The following is a 23,133-nucleotide window of genomic DNA, read 5'->3' as shown; positions in this document are numbered from 1 at the left end:
TTTTGGATGGTTAATAGTGAATATCCAAGGTTTCAGAATATCGGAGATGGGAAAAGAATTGTTCATGTCGCTAAGCTTTGGTTTTGGATGGATAAGGTTTATGGCTAAGGCTTTGGGTGTGGGAGATGAAGGACACATGGATAAAATGAGTGGAGCTAAAATTTCTACCCTAGCAACAGAGATGGCAATAGGGTGGGTATGAGGCAGGCATGCCATTACCCACACCCTCCCTATGATGGGGAACTACATACCCATCCCTGACCCATACCTGCCTTGTGGGGTGGGTTAGGTCACCCCTAACCTAACCCACCCAGCGGGTATACTTAAATCCCTCGACCCCGCCTTGCCCAGTGGGGTGATTACAATTTACTCATGAAGAAAAACCAGGCTCGATGAAGGTGTCTACAATACAAGTTCTTTTTTCAATAATCATGAGTATAGACATGTATAAGAGGGAAGTGCATTAAGATCTAAAAGAAAATAGATTAAGACTTAAGAGTGTAATTTGGACAATAATCAAATGATACAATACTCTAGGTATGGTGGTTGCAATTTGAGACAATTTAACTAAATCAAAAGAAGCTCAAAACCTACAAGCATTTCATTTAAATTACTGAAAGGAAAAAACCAAATCGATAATAATAGGCAATTACAATTTGCTCATCTAATAACCAATCTCATTAAAATGTAGTACTATGTATTGCTCTAATTAAAAACATCATCTAATGTTAAATACTTACCAAAATGAGCTTGTCTAGGATGTTTAGAGAAAATTCTGATTTTGCCTTCCCATCATCATTTATTTTCTTTTGCCAAGTCAAAGGGGCAGGTTGTCCGGGATCCACCTTAATCAAGAAGAGCAATAGCTAATTAAAGCAATGTAAGATAAAATTCTGAAGATGACTAACATTTTACTGAAAAAATGTAACTTGAAGAAATTAAAATTATTGGAGCATTTTCTATCTCTTTGTGATCAGTGTTACAACAACTTCTCTATTTATCATGCATATTCTTTTTAAGGTGTCATTAAGGTTTATTCTCACCTTAGAATTTAAGTCATTTGGAGGATCAGTAGTATTTCTCAATTTTCATGCCAAAAAGATGCATTCGAAGCCTCAACTACTAGCTAATTCAGAACACAAAATAAACAATCAAAAAACAAGCATTTAAGGGAATTCTGTATTCCTTCAATAAAAGCATTTTATATAATTTATATAAATATTTTAAGAAGTATGCCAATGGAAGATGGCAACCTTTTAGGGGATCGGTGGTATATGAAGCTCGGGGCACATATTATCCTAAGTGCAGATTATCAGATGTTTTTCTCATACAATTGAATGTTGATAAGATAAATCCAAAAAGTGTAACTCAATTATCTCATCATCCAATCAAGAGTGGCTTCAGATGAATACGAAGTATGAACGCTTCCTTTAGTTTTCAGAATTCGGATGGCAAGAGTGCTGTGTAATGATGACAAGAGTGTTTTGTAATCTTTAATGAGCGTACCAAGTACCCTCATTGTATGAAATTGCTAGGCTGCTCGCACATAAAGTGGCCGGTCTTGGTGTTTAAGACGAAAAATAAAAATAGTCAACAGAATGAATTAGATATCATGTTTCGCATCCTATTAGTGTGCAGCAAGGTCGGAGAAACCGTCCCGAACCGCCCGGTTTGGGGCGTCCTGAGCTATACCAGTGGGGGACCGGGATGGTTCCGACAAAGAAACTGAGACGTCGTCGTCAGAGGAGGAGAAGGAGAGGGAAAGAGAAGAAAACAGAGAGCGAGTGGGGGAGGAAGGGAGGGAGAGGAAGAGGGAGGGAGGCCGGCGGAGGGTGGCGGAGGCCAATGGAGGTGTAAATGACGGAGGCTGCGGCCGGATCCCTGATTTGTTCAAAATAGGGCTTCGGCCGCTAAAAAATTTTGCGATTTTAAGTAAGGTAGACATATCGTTTGCCGACTTCACTAAACAATCGTCCGATTTTACTTAAAATTTTTAAAAATTTTTAGTGGTCGGACCCTTGTTTGGAACGAAATAGGAGTTCGGCTGCGGCCTCCGCCACCTGCACCAGCACCGGCCCCCCTCCCTCTACCTCTCCCTCTCTCCTTCGCTCGCTCTCTCTTTTCCTCTCTCCCACGGTCGCCTGTGTCGGTACAGGCCCAGCATGGCATGGCGCGGGCTCGTACCAACTTATGCCGCTAAACAACCGGTACGGTGCCCTGTACCGGCACAGCAAACCTTGGTGTGCAGTATATCATTTATTATTTAATGACAATCTAGCACATGGTGATCTAAATATATAAGTGATTTATGGTTTAGGAGAGTCAACTTTTCAAAAAATTACTTCTCTATGTTTCTTTTGGACACTATATGTTTCTAGTTCTCTCAAAACTTGTAAAATTCAAATTCTAACAAGATTGCCAATATATATTCATAGTATACATATGTATATCTTTTAAATTTGACATTATAAGTTAATTTTAGCTAAAATTATAAACGAACCTCTTTAAATTTGACATCATAAGTTAATTTCAGCTAAAATTATAAATGAACCTCCATTTCAATTCAGTTTCAGACTTCTAGCCAAACTTACAGAACATGACAACTATCATTCCACCACACTGCTTTCACTTTCAATTTGAGGAAATAAGGACAAATTGCTTCATTAAGACCAAAATTTACATTCCAAGTCTACAATTGGCAAGCTTGTTTTCAAGGAGACTCACCTAGACATTCAAGCCTTAAATGTAGCTTGAAGCTTATTATGTGTTGTTGTGCTTATTTGGTTTTAGTGGTCTTCATCCCCTCACTTTTAGTGGTATTTTATCATTTAATTTTACTTCCTAATTGGAAACCTAGCTAAAGATGTCCAAAAAGCAAGCTTGCACCTAGAGGCACTATCATGTTCAAGGTACGCCGTACCGGCCTGAACTGGATAGCACAGGGCATACGGTACCGTACCATACCAGTTCAGTAACGGTATTCGATACGGGTGGAATACCGATGCTCGGTAACCAAAAAATTTTGCATCGTATTGTTCTGACACTGTGCTAGTGTGGCACTGGTACGGGGTCCGGTACTGAGACGACGAACCTTGATCATGTTATTATTACCCCTAACATAACCGCAGAAAGCTCTCCTTTCTACTTCTAAGCAAAAAAGAAATGTAGTCCAGGAGACAAATATGAGGCTGAAAGGACTAGAGTGCTAGTCAAAGAAGAAACTAAAATTTTTGAGCATATCAGTTTAGTTCCAAGATATAAGAGGGATGATACATGAGATGATGAATCATAAGTGCAATCCATGAAGTAGAAACAAAATGCAGTTATGACTCAAAGGCAAGTCCCAATCACAGATGCTGAGAAAGACAGTCAAAAGTGGACAGAACAACACCAACAATGAAGGTCAGAATGGTCATTAATAATGAGACATGAAAGCATACATCATGTAATTATGTAACATCGTGGATGCTGAGAAAGATGGTCATTAATAATGAGACATGAAATCTAAAGGAGATAAAAAGAAGATTAAGCAATATACGGAGTCTAATATATTGCAATGCCAAAAGCCATCTAGTAAAAGTTAAATGGCGAGGTGACACCGAGTGGGGGGAGAGCTATGGCATTGTACGCATGCATGATAAGAACAACAAAAGAAAGGGTATTCACAAAGGAAGGATGGTAGAGCAATTGGAAGGCAGCACATGTGATCGCAATTAAGATCATAGAGAATCAAGTGACGAGCAATCACAAATATATGAAACTTGCCGAAAGTTGTTGCGATGCCATCAGTCACTTTTATCTTTATACTATGTTATCCTTTAACTATTTCTACTCCACAAAGCATCATGTTGGCTTCTTCCATTAGTATTTGTACTATCGTGAATTTTACTATCCGGTGACCTAACTATTGGTCTTCACTTGATGATAATTGCAAAGGCATGATCAGAAATGGGAGGTTTGGAAAAATCACTGTATATTGGATTAAGTAGTGATATATTTTTCATGTAGATCGATTGATTCAGTCATCTATTGTGTTCATATGTGTCTAAGGGCTCATGCTCCATTCCATCTGTATATATTAGGCTATTGGCATCTTTTCGCAAATTACTATCCATTTGCAACTTTCCAATAGTCATACATCATGTTTAAATAAGATTTAAATAAATAAAAAAGGTCCATGCATTCAAGTAGTTGAATAACAAATAACATATTAATGAAAATCCCAAATTTATGGGAAAAATGGACTTAATTATACCATATAAGAAAAGAGTGAGTTGAGCCCTTGGGTATCTACATTTTTCTATCAAAACTAACATCGATTTAAGTAAATAAAAATATTCTAATGGCATACTCCCATAAGTATTAGAAAATAATCTCTTATCTACCTCCCCAATGTTTGTCTCTAACCAATCTTATCTCTTTCTAAAGTAGATCCTTCCAGACCAAGGATTTAATTACAAATATACACCAATGCATATTGACTATACCATACCGTACTATACCAATATACCCTTGGGTACCATAATGTGCATGGCATGTATCTTAGTTTTCTCGTGCTGATACTGATATGCATGACAACTGTTAGTATGGTACCACCGAAAAAGTAACGGTATGCAAGGTTCGCAGTATCGGCGCACACCACCCCGTATTGGGCATACTATACTATACCAAGCATACCATACCATACTGGTACCAAATCTATACTTAGTACGAGAGGTCACTATGCCCGACCAACCCCATACTTGAGCGTATTGACACTATACCAATATAGTGCAGGTATTGGGTCAGATACTAAGATTGTGAGTTTGTGACCCTTGCTAGTATGAGTATGAGTATCGATACTTTAACCCCTGATCCAAAGTGATTCAAATTGTTGATAAATCTCAAATCTCTTGTTTCATAATGAAATTTGCAAATGTTGTGCACCAATATCTCCTAAAATTATGTGAAGTTTACATTTTTTTGTTGGTAGTTAAGCCATAAAAAAAATTTGTAAACACAAATTTTTATCTATAAGAGCTTCTTGAGTAAACATTTGATATAATATATTGGCATACTTATAACATATTTATGACCAATAAAACTTGTCACAAGCATTCAATGTTTTAATAGATAGCCACTTTGGCCACCTAGGTGTTTCCCTAGGTGGGGCTATTTAGGTGCCCATCTCGATGTTATGCATCATGTTTGGGTATGGAAAATGAGAGTAATTAATCAATTAATATTGCACAAAAATTTGAGATGTATGGTTCTCATGATGGATGAAAAAGGAAAGGAGAAGAAGAAGAAAAAGGAAGGGAATAAGAAGAAAAGGAAAGGAATAAGAAGAAAAGGAAAGGAAAGAAGAAAGAAAGGAAAGAAAGAAAAGAAAGGAAAGAAAAAAAGAAGACAAGGAAAGGAAAAAAGAAGGAAAGAACAATGAAAAGAAAGAAAGGAAGTAGAGAAGAAGAGAAGGTAAGAAAAAGAAAGGAAAGAAGAAAGAAAAAGAAAGAAGAAAGGAAAGGAAAGAAAAAGGAAGGAAAGAAGAAGAAAAGGAAAGAAAATAGGAAGGAAAGAAGAAAGAAAAGAAAAGGAAAAAAGAAAGGAAGAAGAAGAAAAGGAAAAAAAAGAAAGGAAGGAAAGAAGAACGAAAACGAAAGAAAAAAAGAAAGGAAATAAGAAGAAAAGGAAAAAAAGGAAGGACAGAAAGAAGAAGAAAAGGAAAGACAGAAAGGAAGGAAAGAAGAAAAAAGGAAAAAAAGGAGGAGGAAAAGAAGAAGAAAAATAAAGAAAAAAAGAAGAGGAAAGAAAAAAGGATGGAAAGAAGGAGAAAAGGAAAGAAAGGAAGGACAGAAAGAAGAAGAAAAGGAAAGAAAGGAAGGACAGAAAGAAGAAGAAAGGAAAAAAGGAGGAGGAAAAGAAGAAGAAAAATAAAGAAAAAAAGAAGGGGAAAGAAAAAAGGATGGAAAGAAGGAGAAAAGGAAAGAAAGAAAAAATAATAAGAAAGAAAAAAGAAAGGAAAGAAGAAGAAAAATAAAGAAAGGAAGGAAGGAAAGAAGAAAAAAGGAAAGAAAAATGAAGGAAAGAAGTAAAAGGAAAAAGAAGGAAGGAAAGAAGAAAAAAGGAAAGAAAAGGAAAAATAAAAAGGAAAAAGAAGGAAGGAAAGAAGAAAAAAGGAAAGAAGAGAAGGAACGAAAGAAGAAGAAAAGGAAAAATGAAGAAAGAAAGGAAAGAAGAAGAAAAAGGAAAGGAGGAAAGAAAAGGAGAAGAAAAAGGAAAGAAAAAAGAAAGGAAAGAAGAAGAAAAGGAAAGGAAGGAGGAAAGGAAAGAAAAAGAAAAAGGAAAGCATGAAAGGAAGGGAGAAGAAAAAGGAAGGAAAGAAAGAAAGAAGAATGAAAAGGGACAGAAAGAGTGCAAGGGCTCCAAACCGGATTGAACCATTTCGAACCGAGCAGAACTAGATGGTTCTACTAGTTTCAGATTGGTTCGGCCCTATTTGAATATCTTGCCATGCCAAACCCACAAACCAATCCGATAACCAACCAGTTCGGGTCGATATGCCCCGAACCAAGCGGTTTAGGATGGTTGGCGTACCTTGCTCCAAGCCTTTTGTATTATATAAAGAGAAGAAATATTGCCTACTTGGTACTGTGAATGACATGATATTTATTTTTATTTTTTGAAATATAATTATTTTTTGTCAAGAATCCTTTTATATTTCTCAGTTTTTTAATATATCATTTTTTGGGTGCATATATGTAGGCTTGGCTTTATGAATTCTTCACCATCCATTCTATTAAGGACACCTAATATGCAAACAAAAACCTTTTTCAAATCCTTCCCCGTAGTTTCACATAATTTCCTTCTCTTTCTGGCCCTAAATATGAATCCAGACCCTAAAGTGGGCCTCCTTTGATCTTAAATACACATGCTGACATCATCTAAGTTTTTTACCTTCTTCTTGACAAGTAAAATGAGCATGCTTCCGCTTATTTGCCAAGCACTCTTATCATCACTAAAGAAGAGAACCAACTATAGCACTTATGTACAAAATAAACAAATAGTACAACTTATTTGCATCTATATTTGTTAATAACAATACAATATTATGGTCCATCTTTTATACAAGGAAGGAAATCTATGCATTGAAGCTACACTTAGTTCCTTCTGTTGACAAAATTACAACAAAATGTATTAGGATGTTCCTTCTATTGGCCCATACCGGCAAACTAGATTTTGCAATATGTTCCAAAAGACCATGCAAAATGAACAAAACAAATAAACATGTAGTTCTCAGTAGTAAGTTTAAGCAAGATATGAACTGCACTTAAACTGTCATACCATAGGAGCATTTAATGTTGTATTGTCAAATCCAGTCTCAGTCATCCTGACCAAATTATCTGAAACAACAAGAGAAAACATAAAAACTTAGATCAACAAATGTTCAGAATGTCAATTAACATTCAACAGTCAAATCTTACTTACCAAACATGCAAGAAAAAAATATCTACCCCTCATCGAAGTTTTTGTCTTGCATAAGTCTAAAACATGATACTAATGATCTAAGGTAATGTGCCAAAAAAGATACTGGGAATAAAAATATCTCACTGAGGACACAAATAAATCCCTTTTCTGTAGTACTAGATAACATATTTTGTTTTAGCAGCCTAAGGGCATCCTAGTGCATGAGGTTTCCACCACTGCGGAGTCTGAAAAGGATCAGATGTACACAGCCTTACCCTCTATATACGACGATGCCATTTCTTCATTTTGAATCCATGACATCCATATCACAATGGAGCAATTACCGTGGCAGCCTATGGCACCTTAATATATATCCACAATATTCCAAAACTCGAGCAAGAGTTGAATCAAATGCAATAATGAACTAGTGAGGAGAAATAGCCAAATATGTGCACATACAGTAGAACTTATCCACCGCAAACAATATTGCCACAGCAAGAACAATAGTTATAATATGTATATAAACATATATGCTAGAAACTAGTAGTCTGCGGCTCCTCCACCCATCCAGTGTTCTTTTCAAATTCACAAGGGACATAAACTGGGAGTTTGCCAGGTTGATATCAAAAATTTGGATATCATAAGGCAGAGTGATATGCTAATCACTAAAATCAGAGGTAGAGAGCTTGGACCACAGCTAGATAATAATGTCAAACAAGGTGATAATCTTTTACATTGTACTCATCGCTCATGGAAATTGCATTTCATACTGAAGAAGCAACACACTGCATCTAAAGAAAACAAGGAAAAAAGACTAACTCAATGGTCATGCCAAATGTCACACAATGCTTGTACTTAAGTGATGATTTCATCCTTCTTGACCTTACAAAAGGATAAAGAGTCTATTTAAGATGTCTAAGTCAGTACTGAAGTATAAATTGGTAGGTTCACCCTCCTTGTCAACCGTTGGCAAAAAAGTGTAAAACGGAAAATGTTAAAGATAGAAGTGAGCAAAAACGATACCTAAAAGGTATTTGAAGGATGCAAAAACACATAGTAGATTGAGGGGGGTGAGAAATTAGTTCATGACATGAATATAATGCATAATATCCTGGCGAGAGCTGAGAGATGGTTGAATGGAAATGTCCAGCAATCAAATTAAATCAAAGCTCCAATGGGGTATCAGATATCAAATGTGGCAGAGCATTTCTGCTAAACCAAGAGGAGGGAGAATGATCATGAGCCCTAAACATAGCTGAGCATCAAATCCATCTAAACTTGCAGAAGGTGCCACTTCAATAGGCGATAATGGAAAAATCATCAACTAGAGGAGCTAGATGGTGATGCAACAAGAGGAAAAAATAAGGAAAAGCATCATGGAAACAAATGGCTCAGGTTATTTATGAGGTTTAATAAGTGGACCTTATATATAGGTCCTGTTGGGGGAATAAGGTTTTTCCCCCAAATGACACGAATGCCCCAAAGAAGCCGCACAATCGTCGACCCTGGAAGGCCGAAGTCGGCACCCGAACTCGGAACCTCCGACCTAAGAGAAACCCCAATGCCCGAGGCCTACTTTTGTCAGCCACCTACTACGGCTATACGTCTCCGAGGTCCGGCCAGAGACCGTACTATGACGCCCCTCCGGCATTTATTGCGCATGACCGCTGTGATCCTCCGGCACACTCCACAATAAATATGGATCTCCAGCTTACTCCACAATAAATATGGATCTCCGGCTTACTCCACAATGAATGCGGATCTCCGGCTTACTCCACAATAAATGCGGATCTCCGGCTTACTCCACAATAAATGTGGATCTCCGGCTCACTCAACAATTAATGCACGTGACTCCTGTCATCTACGGACTCCCAGCTCTCCACGGCAAATAAGCCCAGCAGAGTCTAGTCAACTGTGATAAGTCTCTGATCTCGGCCATACCTCCGACACTGATGCAATAAATTCGCCTGGTAGCGTGCTAGTTCGGGTTGTACAACGCCCTCATCGCCGACATCAGTGCAATTATTCGCCTGACCAAGCGCCGACCTGAACGACATGCCGAGCCGTACTACGGCTTCGCCCCGTTACATCGCAGGTAAACCGACCCCCGGTCTATAAAAGGGGGTTGGAAAATCGATACTGGGGAGACGCACCGTTTACCTCTACTCTACACGATTTGCCCCCTCCCTGACTTGAGCGTCGGAGGGCCGGCGCCGGGAGACCCGGCCACCGGCTCGTGTGCAGGCACCCAGACGGAGGACGCCGCCCACTGTCGGATCGTCGCCCAGCCGCGGGAATCAGCCGCTCCTTCTCGCCGATCGCCCCAGACGGAGGACGCCGCCCGTCGACGAACCACCGCCCCACCGTGAGTAACCACCTCCCGCTCCCTCTCCTCGACCGAAGATTGCCCCCGGGTCCAATTTCCAGCAACAGTTGGCGCTAGAGGAAGGGCCCGAGTAGCAGTCATGAAGTTGAGAAGTAAGGGAGCCTCTAACGTCTCCCGGCGTCCCCCGCAAAGTCCTGGACACTCCGTCCAGAATTTCCCAACTCCAGCTGACCCAGGTCCTCAGGTCCAGCTGGAACAGTTCAATGCCCTGGTACAGCAAGTCCAGGTCCTGGCCGCCGCCGTGCAGGGCCTACGGCGCGTGGAAGCTTCATCGGCGCTTCCCCCGCAGGCCCAGGCCCCGCCGGAGTGTCTCCCCAACGGCCCGGTTCTCCCCAGTCAAAATCTGCATGGCTCCTCCAGAGCCAACAACGGAGAACGGGCTACTCCCCGTAGGGAGTTACCGAGAGAAGGTTTCGATCGGAGACCCCAACTTTCCGAGGCGGAGTCAGCCCCGGACCGCCAAGGGCCGGCGCAAACCACAACGACAATCCCACGGGTGGGGGAGCTCGACCGAAAAGTTGAGCATCTGGAGCGCCAGATTGCGGCACTCCACGGCAAGAAGGCAAGACAGGAAGGGGACTTTGAGTTCACTGCCAAGTCCCCCTTCTCCCGCCAGATCGAGGACGAGCCGGTTCCCGTGAGATTCAAAATGCCTCAGGTGGAGCCCTACAGCGGAATCACCGACCCCCTCGACCACTTGGAGAGTTATCGGGCCCTCATGGCCCTACAAGGGTCCTCGGAGGCCATACTCTGCAAAGCCTTTCCAGCGACCCTCCGAGGGACCGCTCGGCTTTGGTTTTCTGGACTGAAGCCGAACACGGTGTCCTCCTTTGAGCAGCTCGGCAGGCAGTTCGCCACCAACTTTGCTGCCAGCCGGCGCCAGCGACGGACATCAGACTCCCTCCTGGACATCAAGCAGAAGGAGGGGGAGTCCCTCAAAGAGTACCTGGACCGCTTTACCGCCGCCACATGGGAGGTCCGCGAGCTAGACCAGTCGATAGCCATGTCGGCTCTGAAAACTGGGGTTCGCTCCTACCGATTCCTCTTCTCCATCGAGAAGAGCTTCCCGGCCGACTTCACCGAAATGCTGGCCCGAGCCCGGAAGTATGCCAAGGCCGAGGAGGCAGTCGCCTCCAGGCGGGGAGCAATCGAGCCCGCCTCTAAGAAGCAGAAGAAGCGCCGCGAGGAGCGCGGCCGACAAAGGAGCCGGTCTCCCCGCAGAGAGAAAAATCTCCCCAGACTGAGGAGTCCGCCCCGTCAGCAGGGGCGACCTCAGCAAAGGACACCTCCTCGTCCGAGGTCTCAACCACGGCCCCGGACGTACCAGGCGAGGTACGAGAACTATACACCCGTCAATGCTCCCCGGGCCGAGATCCTGATGGAAATTGAGGGTCGGGACTTCTTCCGACCCCCGCCTCCTATGCGAGACACGGGATTTCCCCGAAATACCAGGAAGTATTGCCGCTTCCACCGAGACCGTGGGCACGACACGGAGGACTGCTTCCAACTCCGGGACGAGATAGAAGCGCTCATCCGACGGGGAGTACTCAACCGGTTCGTGAGGAATCGACCTGAGGAAAGAAGGCCGGCGGAGAATGTCGCACCAACCGAAAATCCAGGCGACAACAGGCCCATCGCCGGCACCATCAACATGATCGGGCGGGCCTCGGCAGGAACGGCCGCCCAGGGAACACCCCCGAAGCGCCCACGTACTGATGAAGTCATCTCGTTCTCGGACGAGGACTTAGAAGGGGTCGAGACCCCTCACGATGACGCTGTGATCATCTCCATGATTGTAAATAGGTTTGATGTAAAGCGTGTCCTAGTTGACAATGGAAGTTCAGCCAACATTTTGTACTACCATGCCTACCAAAAAATGGGGTTGACAGGAAGACATCTCCGGAGAATCAATGCCCCGCTAGTCGGGTTTACCGGAGATGCGGTCTCGGTTGAAGGTGAGGCTAGCTTCCTTGTCACAGTTGGCCTCGCCCCCCGGGAGAGCACTGTGAGGATGGACTTCTTGGTGGTCCGTCTGCCCTCGGTCTACAACGCCATCCTTGGGCGCCCAGGGTTAAACACCCTTCGAGCCGTGGTTTCAACCCGCCATTTACTCATGCGGTTCCCCACCGGCCAAGGAGTAGGCGAGGTCCGCGGAGACCAACTGGTCGCCAAGCAATGCTACATGGCGGCCCACACAGTGAAACAACCAGCTGAGGCGCCAGACCGCCCGACGCGCCCCTCACTCCCCATAGAAACCCTCGATGCAAGGGACACCCCCTGGAAGAAGCAAGTAGAGCCCGGTGAGCTCCTTATTCAAATCCCACTACGAGAAAATTTTCCCAAGCTAACCGTGCAGGTCGGCTCCGGCCTCGGCGCCCATGAGAGGGATCGCCTCGTCAGCTTCCTCGGGATAATGCCGACGTCTTCGCCTGGTCGCCCGCGGACGTGCCAGGAATTGACCCTGAGGTCATGGTCCACCGACTTCAGGTGAAACCAACCAGCAGGCCTATAAAGCAGAAGAAAAGAGGCTCCGCCCCCGAGCGACAACGAGCTGCGGCCGAGGAGGTGGACAAACTCCTCGGAGCCGGCTTCATCCGGGAGATCTCCTACCCGGACTGGCTCGCCAACATAGTCCTCGTAAAGAAGGCCAACGGAAAATGGCGTATGTGTGTGGACTACACCGACCTGAACAAGGCCTGCCCAAAAGACAGTTTCCCCCTCCCGAGCATCGACCAGCTCGTCGACTCCACCTCGGGACACCAACTGCTAACTTTTATGGACGCCTTTTCAGGATACAATCAAATCCGAATGGCGCCAGAAGACGAGGAGAAGACGGCCTTCATCACCGACAAGGGCACCTACTGCTATAAGGTGATGCCCTTTGGCCTGAAAAATGCTGGGGCCACCTATCAGAGGCTGGTCAGCCAGATTTTTAAAGACCAGATCGGCCGGAACATGGAAGTCTACGTGGACGACATGTTGGTGAAGAGCCGAGCGGCGGAACACCACATAGCCGATCTCGACGAGACGTTCGCCAAGCTCAGAAAATATCAAATGAAACTCAATCCGGCGAAGTGCGCGTTCGGGGTCACCTCGGGCAAGTTCCTGGGTTTCATAGTGACCCAGCGCGGAATTGAGGCCAACCCGGAGAAAATCCGGGCACTCAAAGAGATGTCGCCTCCAAAGACAGTTAAGGAGGTGCAGCGGCTCGCGGGGCGGGTAGCCGCCCTGGGAAGGTTCGTCTCTCGGTCAGCCGAGCGTTGCCTCCCCTTCTTCAAGAGCCTCAAACGGCCGAAAGACTTCCGGTGGACAGAAGAATGCCAGCAGGCCTTTGAAGATCTTCGGAGCCTTCTGGCTTCTCCCCCGCTGCTCACCAAGCCCCGGAAAGGCGAGGTCCTTTACTTATATCTGGCCGTCTCCCCAGCCGCAGTGAGCTCAGTTCTCGTCCGGGAAGAGGACAAGCTCCAAAAGCCGGTCTATTACACCAGCCGGGTTCTCAGGGATGCCGAGACCCGATATTCTAAACTTGAGAAGACCATCTTCGCTCTCATTATCTCGGCTCGGAGACTCAGGCCTTACTTCCAAGCCCACACGATAGTTATATTGACTGACCAGCCCATGAAGCAAATATTGCAGAGGTCGGATCGTGCGGGGAGGATCGCCAAATGGGCGGTCGAGCTCGGGGAATTCGACCTCGAATATCGGCCCAGGCCGGCTATCAAAGCTCAGATACTCGCCGACTTCATCGTGGAGTGCACCCTTCCGGACGACCCCGACCTGCCATCTGGACCCGCGGAGGAGGCCCCGAGGCAGCCATGGGTCCTGCACTCGGACGGGTCTTCGACCTCGGGGGGTAACGAGGCCGGACTTATCCTCACTAGTCCAGACGGAGTGGTGGCTGAGCAAGCCCTGCGCCTCGAGTTCCCGGCCTCGAACAATGAGGCCGAGTATGAGGCCCTGATCGCCGGGCTCAAACTGGCGAAAGAACTAAACGTGGGAGACTTGACGGCATTCAGCGACTCCCAGCTGGTGGTAAACCAGGTCCAAGGAGATTTTGAAGCTAAAGAGCCATCCATGCAAAAGTATCTCCAAAAGGTGCGGGAACTCATATCTGCCCTGAATTCTTTCAACATTCAGTACATTCCCAGAACGGAAAACCTCAGGGCAGACCAGCTATCCAAGCTGGCAAGCTCCCGCATGAGCGAGCTTCCTAAGGGAACCGCGCTCGAGTATCTTCAGACCCCCAGCACGGAGGAACCCGAGCCTACCATGTGCATCGGCTCCGAGCCAAGCTGGATCGACGGGCTCGTCTGCTACCTTCAGGACGGAACCCTACCTCATGACGAGATGGAGGCTCGCCGAATCAAGCGCCAGGCCCCCCGATATGTCCTATACGAGAACAGGCTCTATCGACGATCATTTACTTCCCCCCTTCTCAGATGCCTCCGCCCCTCCGAGGCGGACTATGCTCTCCGAGAGGTCCATGAAGGGATCTGCGGAAATCACCTGGGGGGCCGGGCCTTGGCCCATAAGATCCTGCGGCAGGGATATTACTGGCCCACACTCCAAAAAGACGCAACAGATTTCGTCCGCAAGTGCGATCGGTGCCAGCGAAACGCCAATATCCAGCACCGACCTTCAGCTCTGCTGACCTCCATCATCGCCCCCTGGCCGTTTGCCCAATGGGGGATCGACATCCTGGGGCCCTTTCCCCTCGCCACCGGACAGAGAAAGTTCCTGGTCGTCTCCATCGACTATTTCACCAAATGGGTCGAGGCCGAACCTGTCGCCCGGATCACCGAGCAAAGGATGCGGGATTTCGTATGGAAGTCTATAATCTGCCGATTCGGACTACCCCATCATCGCTTCACCTCGGTTGCCCATCCCCAGACAAACGGGGAAACCGAGGTAACTAACCGAACTATTTTGCAGGGACTTAAAGCTAGGCTTGATCGGTCCAAAGGACAGTGGGTCGAGGACTTGTACAATGTCCTTTGGGCGTACCGGACCACGTTCCGACTACCCACGGGAGAGACCCCCTTCAACCTAGCATACGGCACTGAGGCCGTCATCCCGCTGGAGATCGGCCTGCCTTCTCCCAGAATGGAGCATTACGACCCCGACACCAATTCTTCCCAGCTAAGGAGCAACTTGGACCTTGTCGAAGAAACGAGAGAGGTCGCCCGGGTTCGCATGGCGAGATACCAACAGCGAACGGCCCAATACTACAACTCCAGAGTCAAGCCCAAGCTCTTCAAAGTAGGGGACCTCGTCCTCAGGAGAGTCGAGGCTTCTCAACCGACCGAGCAAGGAAAGCTCGCCCCAAATTGGGAAGGGCCGTATCAAATCGCCCGGGTACAACGACCAGGGGCGTACAAATTGAAGTCCCTGGAGGGGACTCTGATCCCACGAAGCTGGAACTCCGAAAATCTACGGATGTATTACCAATGAAACCCTAAGGGGTTCAAAACAATCAGGACAATGGACTCAGCTCCTTTTTCTGCAAAAATTTCTCTCACCTTGATAACTGTAATCCTCTTTTAATATTGGGTCGTCTGTGATCCTCAGATTCCCCGGCCAAAATCGGGATGCCTCGAGGCTCGACCGTAGAGTCCCAAACTCCCTCGACCTCGGAAGGATCGCAAGACGACGAAACGTGGAATGGAGCAGGATTCCTCGACTAAGGCCGAGATGCCCCGAGTGTCGACAGTGCGTGCCCAGACCCCTCGACACTTCGGGAAGACGGGGTAGTACCTTCGCGGCCCCCCGTAGCGCCTCCTCAACTAAGGTCGGGATGCCCCGAGGGTCGACCGTAGAGAGCCAGACTCCCTTGACCTCGGGAAGGCGCCGTGAGGGGTGGAAAGGGTGGCTCCACCTGGGGCGCCACGAAGTGGACCCCCAGGAGCGGTCGACGATCCCCGATCCCCGAAGCGAGCGATCCCTCGACTAAGGTCGAGATGCCCCGAGTGTCGACAGCGCGTACCCAGACCCCTCGACACTTCGGGAAGACGGGGAAGTACCTTCGCGGCCCCCCGTGGCGCTCATCACCAACAACGGGGTAGTACCTTCGCGGCCCCCCGTAGCGCCTCCTCGACTAAGGTCGGGATGCCCCGAAGGTCGACCGTAGAGAACCAGACTCCCTCGACCTCGGGAAGCGTCGCAGGTCGACAGTGCGTACCCAGACCCCTCGACCTGACGAACGATTCCTCGACCAAGGTCGGGATGCCCCGAGGGTCGACCGTAGAGAACCAGACTCCCTTGACCTCGGGAAGGCGCCGTGAGGGGTGGAAAGGGTGGCTCCACCTGGGGCGCCACGAAGTGGACCCCCAGGAGCGGTCGACGATCCCCGATCCCCGAAGCGAGCGATCCCTCGACTAAGGTCGAGACGCCCCGAGTGTCGACAGTGCGTGCCCAGACCCCTCGACACTTCGGGAAGACGGGGTAGTACCTTCGCGGCCCCCGTGGCGCTCATCACCAACAACGGGGTAGTACCTTCGCGGTCCCCCGTAGCGCCCCCTCGACTAAGGTCGGGATACCCCGAGGATCGACCGTAGAGAACCAGACTCCCTCGACCTCGGAAAGCATCGCAGGTCGGTAGAGCGTGCCCAGACCCGCCGACCTGACGTATGATCCCTCGACTGAGGTCGGGATGCCCCGAGGGTCGACCGTAGAGAATCAGACTCCCTCGACTTCGGGAGGTACCACAGGTCAGCAAAGCGTCCGCGGACCCGCCGACCTGACACAAGACCCCTCGGCCAAAGTTGAGGTGCCCCGAGGTCCGACCACAGGGTCTCAAACTCCCTCGACCTCGCAAAGAGCTACAAATCAATAAAGCCTCCCCAAGCCCTCTCAACCTCGGCGGGTGCTATCGGGTCCGTGAGAAGCCCGAGCCCCCTTAAAGTCAAAAATGACTCCGCAGGTCGACGAGGAAGGGAAGCAGCCTACTCCACCATGCGAAGCATAACTCTGAGAATGAAAGAGGTACATTCAACTGGACGCCCTCCTTGTCAAATTTTATTTACATATTGCTGAACGGAATCTTAATGTTGAAGCCTTATCTCGCCCCAAAGTCGGGCCTCTCTAACGGGTCGGCTTAGGATCGACCTCCTAATTACATTATGCATGCACCGGTCGTCAAGTCTCCGAAACTGGTACAGAGGATTTCATAGATTAGTGCCCGACTTGGCTCTTCGACGTAAACTCCTATGTCCGGCTAAAAAGTGGTCCCGGCCACGAATGCGCCAGCCAAACACGGGTACCAAGGCAATCTCTGGAAACCCCAGCCTTGCTCACCGAAGCCTCGCAGAGTCCGAGAACAATAACTACGAAAACCTTCGGTAATAACCTGCCTATTGGCCCGCGCTCCCTCTGAGGAGTTTGGAGTTAAGTTCGGAGACCCGACTAAACTCCCCGATTAGCGGCACATACAGACCTAGTCCGGTCTTAGTTAAAGGGCTAAGGCCCGACCTCGACACCTTGGGACTTCCCTAAAGGCTAAACGCGATGACCTCCACGTCTCCCAAATCCGAGCTATAGGACTTAGGGAAATTTTCTAAAAAACTCAAGACTCGGAGCTCCTCTTCGTCGGGATGACTGGAACCCGAGAAGGCTAAGACGTAGCCCGGGAAGAAGGGCAACTTCGTTAAGCAGCCCGGAAATTAAAATGCAAAGCTAGGCCATCGAGGCTGTTCGCTAAGGCCCTGGCCTCGGTCACGACAACAGAGGGAAAGATGAACACGGAATGGCAAAAATACTTTTTCATTAACAAAGGGCCGGAAGGCCAATTACAAAATTGGAAGTCGGCCGCTCAAGGGCCGACCTCGGATACAATGAAAAAGAAAGAAAAATACGCTAAGTCCTAAGCGGCGGGAGCCACATCCGGGGGGTCGTCCGGCACATTGATGACCTCAAGACCTTCCTCCGGAACAGGCTCGGGGTCGGGAGCAGGAGCTTCGGGCACCACCTCCGGGACAGCGTCCGTCTCGGCCGCCAGAGCCACCTCCATGACACCGTCCGCCTCGGCTACCCTCGTCGAAGGCTCGGCGGGGTCTTGCTCATATATTCCCGCCTCGGATGTCAGGATGGTGGGAAGGGCTCGCACGTCGGACCCCCCTGACGGCCCAGATCGATGGGGTCGGTTCCCATCCCCCGATCGGGCTGCGCCACGTGGCGACCTCTGAGGCCGAGGCACTGCATCCACTCCGGATCAATAAATCGAATACGAAATCAAAGTGTTGTCCCATCGGATCTCGGGACCTCATTATGGGTCCACAGAACCCCATCGCCTCGAAGAATGAGCGGACGGCACCCCCGCTCCCCTCGTTTAATAAAATCTGGGACACGTGGAGCCCCGGTGTGGCCTCCACTCCTCCGAAATTATGACCCGGTAACACGAAATCGGAAGCGTCCGACCCCTGGTCATGCCGCGTGTCCGTTTTGAAACCCAAAATGGCACGCTCATTGATGAGCGGGAATTCTCGATTGTGGGGCCGAGGCGCCACCCCGTCGAACCCGAGGACCCTCATCCTGGGTCCGCCTCACAAACCAACCTCGGTAATCCAAGAGACACCGCCCCCGCTATAGTCGCCTCAAAAGACGTAGGGATATGGACCCCATCATTAATTCGCCGAACAAAGTAACCTCGAAACGCCCAAGGGCGCAGGTCCTACCACGAAAATTCCAAGAAACATGAGGGTGCGGACGAAGTTCGCCCCCCAACTTTAACGATGGACTTTACTTCCTACGTCCGAGCCCACAAGCCGCTCGAACTCGGAAGTCGGGGGGTAGTGTTGGGGGAATAAGGTTTTTCCCCCAAATGACACGAATGCCCCAAAGAAGCCGCACAATCGTCGACCCTGGAAGGCCGAAGTCGGCACCCGAACTCGGAACCTCCGACCTAAGAGAAACCCCAATGCCCGAGGCCTACTTTTGTCAGCCACCTACTACGGCTATACGTCTCCGAGGTCCGGCCAGAGACCGTACTATGACGCCCCTCCGGCATTTATTGCGCATGACCGCTGTGATCCTCCGGCACACTCCACAATAAATATGGATCTCCAGCTTACTCCACAATAAATATGGATCTCCGGCTTACTCCACAATGAATGCGGATCTCCGGCTTACTCCACAATAAATGCGGATCTCCGGCTTACTCCACAATAAATGTGGATCTCCGGCTCACTCAACAATTAATGCACGTGACTCCTGTCATCTACGGACTCCCAGCTCTCCACGGCAAATAAGCCCAGCAGAGTCTAGTCAACTGTGATAAGTCTCTGATCTCGGCCATACCTCCGACACTGATGCAATAAATTCGCCTGGTAGCGTGCTAGTTCGGGTTGTACAACGCCCTCATCGCCGACATCAGTGCAATTATTCGCCTGACCAAGCGCCGACCTGAACGACATGCCGAGCCGTACTACGGCTTCGCCCCGTTACATCGCAGGTAAACCGACCCCCGGTCTATAAAAGGGGGTTGGAAAATCGATACTGGGGAGACGCACCGTTTACCTCTACTCTACACGATTTGCCCCCTCCCTGACTTGAGCGTCGGAGGGCCGGCGCCGGGAGACCCGGCCACCGGCTCGTGTGCAGGCACCCAGACGGAGGACGCCGCCCACTGTCGGATCGTCGCCCAGCCGCGGGAATCAGCCGCTCCTTCTCGCCGATCGCCCCAGACGGAGGACGCCGCCCGTCGACGAACCACCGCCCCACCGTGAGTAACCACCTCCCGCTCCCTCTCCTCGACCGAAGATTGCCCCCGGGTCCAATTTCCAGCAACAGGTCCATTTCGTTATATAGTTGGGGCGCAACAGGTTGCGACAGATTGAGATTCCCAGACCTCAAGTTATCAATAAATAATCTTTTCTTAACCAGTTATTTAGACTATTACTATATCAGACCATTTTGAAACACACTTGGTTCAATCTTACTGGAGTATTTCCATTTTTCTATTTTTTGTTCTTTTGTTTTATTCCTTGACATCTTTGTTATTTGTCTCTTCCTTTCTAATTCCCCAGCTATCCCTTAGTTGAATGATGCCTCCTCATTAATCACCAAAAAACTGGAAATAGATAATAAAGATCGAAAAGGAAACATCAAACAACACCTAAACTCCTCTTCGATTTTATAGTTCAACCACTGGACCCATCCACTAGATTCGCTGTAATGCACAGAAGATTATAGCTGCTCCCTTGAGACTCTGCGTTCCATTCTCCACCAAGATTTTTCCTTTCTTAGCTAAACAAAAGAAATCTTAAAAAAAAAACAAACAAAAATCACAACTGATTCCAACATCAATATCTCAAACACGAATTCAACGCGCAAAACCTTACAATAGAATAGACGAATAACAAAACAACAAGAACAAGAGCCGCAAGGATCAACAACTCTAACCTTTGGAAATTAACCGACCGCAGAACGAGAGAGAGAGAGGGGTGGGGGGTGGCGGGATGCGGTTGTGGGCCCGTGAGTTTGGTGAGGACAGAAAGAGATCCGAACGGTGGTAGTTGGACCGTCGGTGGGTCTCATCTTAGAGCAATGGTCAAACCTCTTGTTCTTCGTTCAAGCAACTTCTTATCCCAAAGGATGGCGCTCGTAAAGACCTCTTGTTCCAGCGGGGTCTTTTGAGGGACGGGAAAGTAATTTCCCGAAAAAAAAAAGGATGGCGCTCGTAACTGTACGGCTACGGGAGATGAAGAGGATCTCGAGGCTCCGATACCGGATCTTGACCGGCCGACCGGACACGGCACGGCACGTGGGTTGACAGTTTGCCCACGCACGTGCTTTGCGCCGAAGACGAATAGCAATAATAAGAGGATAAGCTGACATCTATTTAACGGTAAGTAGACTTGATGAGGCGTTCCGGCTCGATAACTAGACTTGATCAAAATCTGAGCGGCCCGCCAGGCCCATCTAAGCCCAAATCATTTGGGGTGGATCCGAGTCTGATTTTTAAACTCGAAGGATCAGATTAGGCCTAAAATTTAAGCTCGCCCATTAATAGTTCAAGAACCGATTTACATCGTCCAGCCTGAGCCCGAGCCCGAGCCCAAGCCCGATCCCGATTTTATTCCGGTAGTTATATAATATAATATATTTTTTTTTCTCGTCTGATGCCGGTCTCTCTACCCCAACTTCCTCTTCCAGCCATCCTCCTTCCCCCCACCAATCTAGCCACCCCCCATCCCCATCCCACCTCCTCCTCCTCTCCACCAGTCTAGCCTGGCCGTCGTCGGCCCCCTCTTTTTCACATAATAATAACTATTATAATTTTTATTATAATTATTATTATTATATAGCTATTATTATAATAATTATTATTATAATAGTGATCAGTGCATCTATCCCTTTTTCACATGTCTATCTACTCGGTCAGCTCTAAAATATTGTCATAATCAAAGGCCTCTATGAAAAAGGTTAATCACGAGGTATTATTTGAATTTATTATTCTTGTATAATTATATTCAAAATCTATGGCACCACACAACCGGCATGGGATAAACATACATCCATACAAATCTTCAGAATATCAAATATACCATACGCAATTAGCATCACATTTTAGTAAGGACAAAACTTTAATTTTATTATAGATTAGATTAGACTAATCTATAATAATATGATTATAGATTAAATTAATAATATAAAAATAATACTATGTACATTACCATATTTTTAATATGTATGCTTAGCTGTTAGATTGCCAGATTTAGACTTTTTCTCTCCAATAACATCTATGCATTTTCTTTTGTTTGAGAAAAAACTGGATATATTTTTGGTTTACTACAAGTACGTCCAACGTAAATCATCAAATAACTGATTTATAATTAAAAAAGTTCAAATTACGTAAAAATATTCCATCCACAAAAGATTCCATATAATATGCAACCAAAAGGCCCTTATAAGCTAGGTCCCATCGTTAACAAATAATGAGACTATAATACATGCTTGTATAATCATCAAATAATGAGACAAAATAATAATTAAACTTGTCCAAAGTAAATTAATTTCTTTATATTTAACTTTGGCGGGCAATCAGTTGTATCATTATTTCGTTATTTTAGGCGAGTGCCATAACATGCTAATAGCAATACTTGATTAGTGATATATCACCGCCATTGAACCTAGCAAGATATGCACATCGGGTTCAAGCAAACACCACACCTTTGGGCATAAAAGTGCCATTTGATCTAGTGCACACTTCTACCATCTCATCCATCTAAGCATTGAATTGGAAGATGCTTCTTTGGTAATGACTCAATATTTCAATACCTCAGGTATGCAATTATGGCACTATCAAAATTTTATTGAATCAATTATATTTATCCAAAATTACATATTATAGAAAATTTCTAGTTTTTCATACCCGAGGTCGCAATCAAACCAAAAACCTTCAATTCTTTGCGAATAGTGTCAATCAAGAACATAAAATCAGGCCGACAATACTTTATTTGTACATAAACAGATTAAATAACATATAAATAAAGCATGTAATGTGCAAAACAGATGTAATTAAGCATGCTATTACATGTTGGTTCCTACTGTTCTCACTATGTAATAAAACTTTATTACAGGGACAAAATAATTTTCTAGTAATCTTTATGTAATAAAATTTTAGTACGAAGAATAAAATATAATTTTTAAAGACATTTATGCAATAAAATATTCTTTTATTATCCTTCAATCATCTTCTCCTTGTTTGTATGCATCTTCCAAAACATGTGGAAGACATTGAAAGCTCCAACAAACACGTAAAATATCTAAAGCTTCAAGCCACGTCTTCGGTAGCTGAACTTAAATTTATTTCTTCATCATGCAATGGAATCTGCACCTTGTCAAAAGGGAATGTGCAATTGTTCTTCCCAAGAAAAGGACTTCCGAGAAATGGTTTCAAATGGCTACGAGCGAGTTATTTTTTATAAGAAAAAGACTTGTGCCGAATGGAGCCAAATGACTACACGTTTGGTGGTCATAGACCTCATATAAAGCATACAATGCACGCAGGACTCATATCAGAAAATGACACCAAAGATTATTATGATAGTGTGTATCGAAAGATGAATAGAACTGCAGACTGAGTCGCCTCCTATATGGCTTGGCACTCTGTAGAGATTTTTTTGGACTAGTGTCACTGAGATTCCTTCTTCTTTGTATCATTTTATTACTTTTGACTTGGCAGAATGTACTCATGTAAGAACTATATGAATGCGATTTTTACTACAAACAAAAAAGATTACTATGATATGAGAACACAATACCTAACGTTACTGTCCCCCTGTTTCAGAATGCCAAAGTCTAGTGCT

At 46.5% G+C, this 23,133-nt stretch overlaps 1 protein-coding gene and 1 long non-coding RNA gene across 6 annotated transcripts in view; one reads left to right on the top strand and one right to left on the bottom strand.

Moving 5' to 3' along the window:
* The window catches only part of LOC103719491 (non-lysosomal glucosylceramidase), a 46,466-nt gene that overhangs the window by 20,947 nt on the left and 2,386 nt on the right, over positions 1 to 23,133 (bottom strand). The window contains exons 1-3 of one of the 5 annotated variants that reach the window (XM_026809398.2): positions 20,225 to 20,410; positions 7,321 to 7,379; positions 741 to 845 (exon numbers count right to left, since the gene is read on the bottom strand). In XM_026809398.2, coding sequence (XP_026665199.1) covers positions 741 to 845; positions 7,321 to 7,365 — 150 coding nt within the window. In that variant the 5' untranslated portion in view covers positions 7,366 to 7,379; positions 20,225 to 20,410. Of the gene's footprint in view, positions 1 to 740; positions 846 to 7,320; positions 7,380 to 19,937; positions 20,072 to 20,224; positions 20,411 to 23,133 lie in introns of those variants that run through there. The other 4 variants (XM_008808757.4, XM_026809397.2, XM_008808756.3 and 1 more) reach the window with 4 other exon arrangements.
* Positions 7,388 to 19,693, top strand: LOC120113254. Its single transcript, XR_005515058.1, has 2 exons — positions 7,388 to 8,876; positions 19,613 to 19,693. It is a non-coding gene; the product is annotated as an uncharacterized LOC120113254 (long non-coding RNA).

The sequence above is a fragment of the Phoenix dactylifera genome, chromosome 1 (genome assembly GCF_009389715.1).
Source record: "Phoenix dactylifera cultivar Barhee BC4 chromosome 1, palm_55x_up_171113_PBpolish2nd_filt_p, whole genome shotgun sequence".
Taxonomy (NCBI): Eukaryota; Viridiplantae; Streptophyta; class Magnoliopsida; order Arecales; family Arecaceae; genus Phoenix; species Phoenix dactylifera.
The sequence above is the reverse complement of the archived record's forward strand: the minus strand, read 5'-3'. Positions and strand labels throughout refer to the sequence as shown.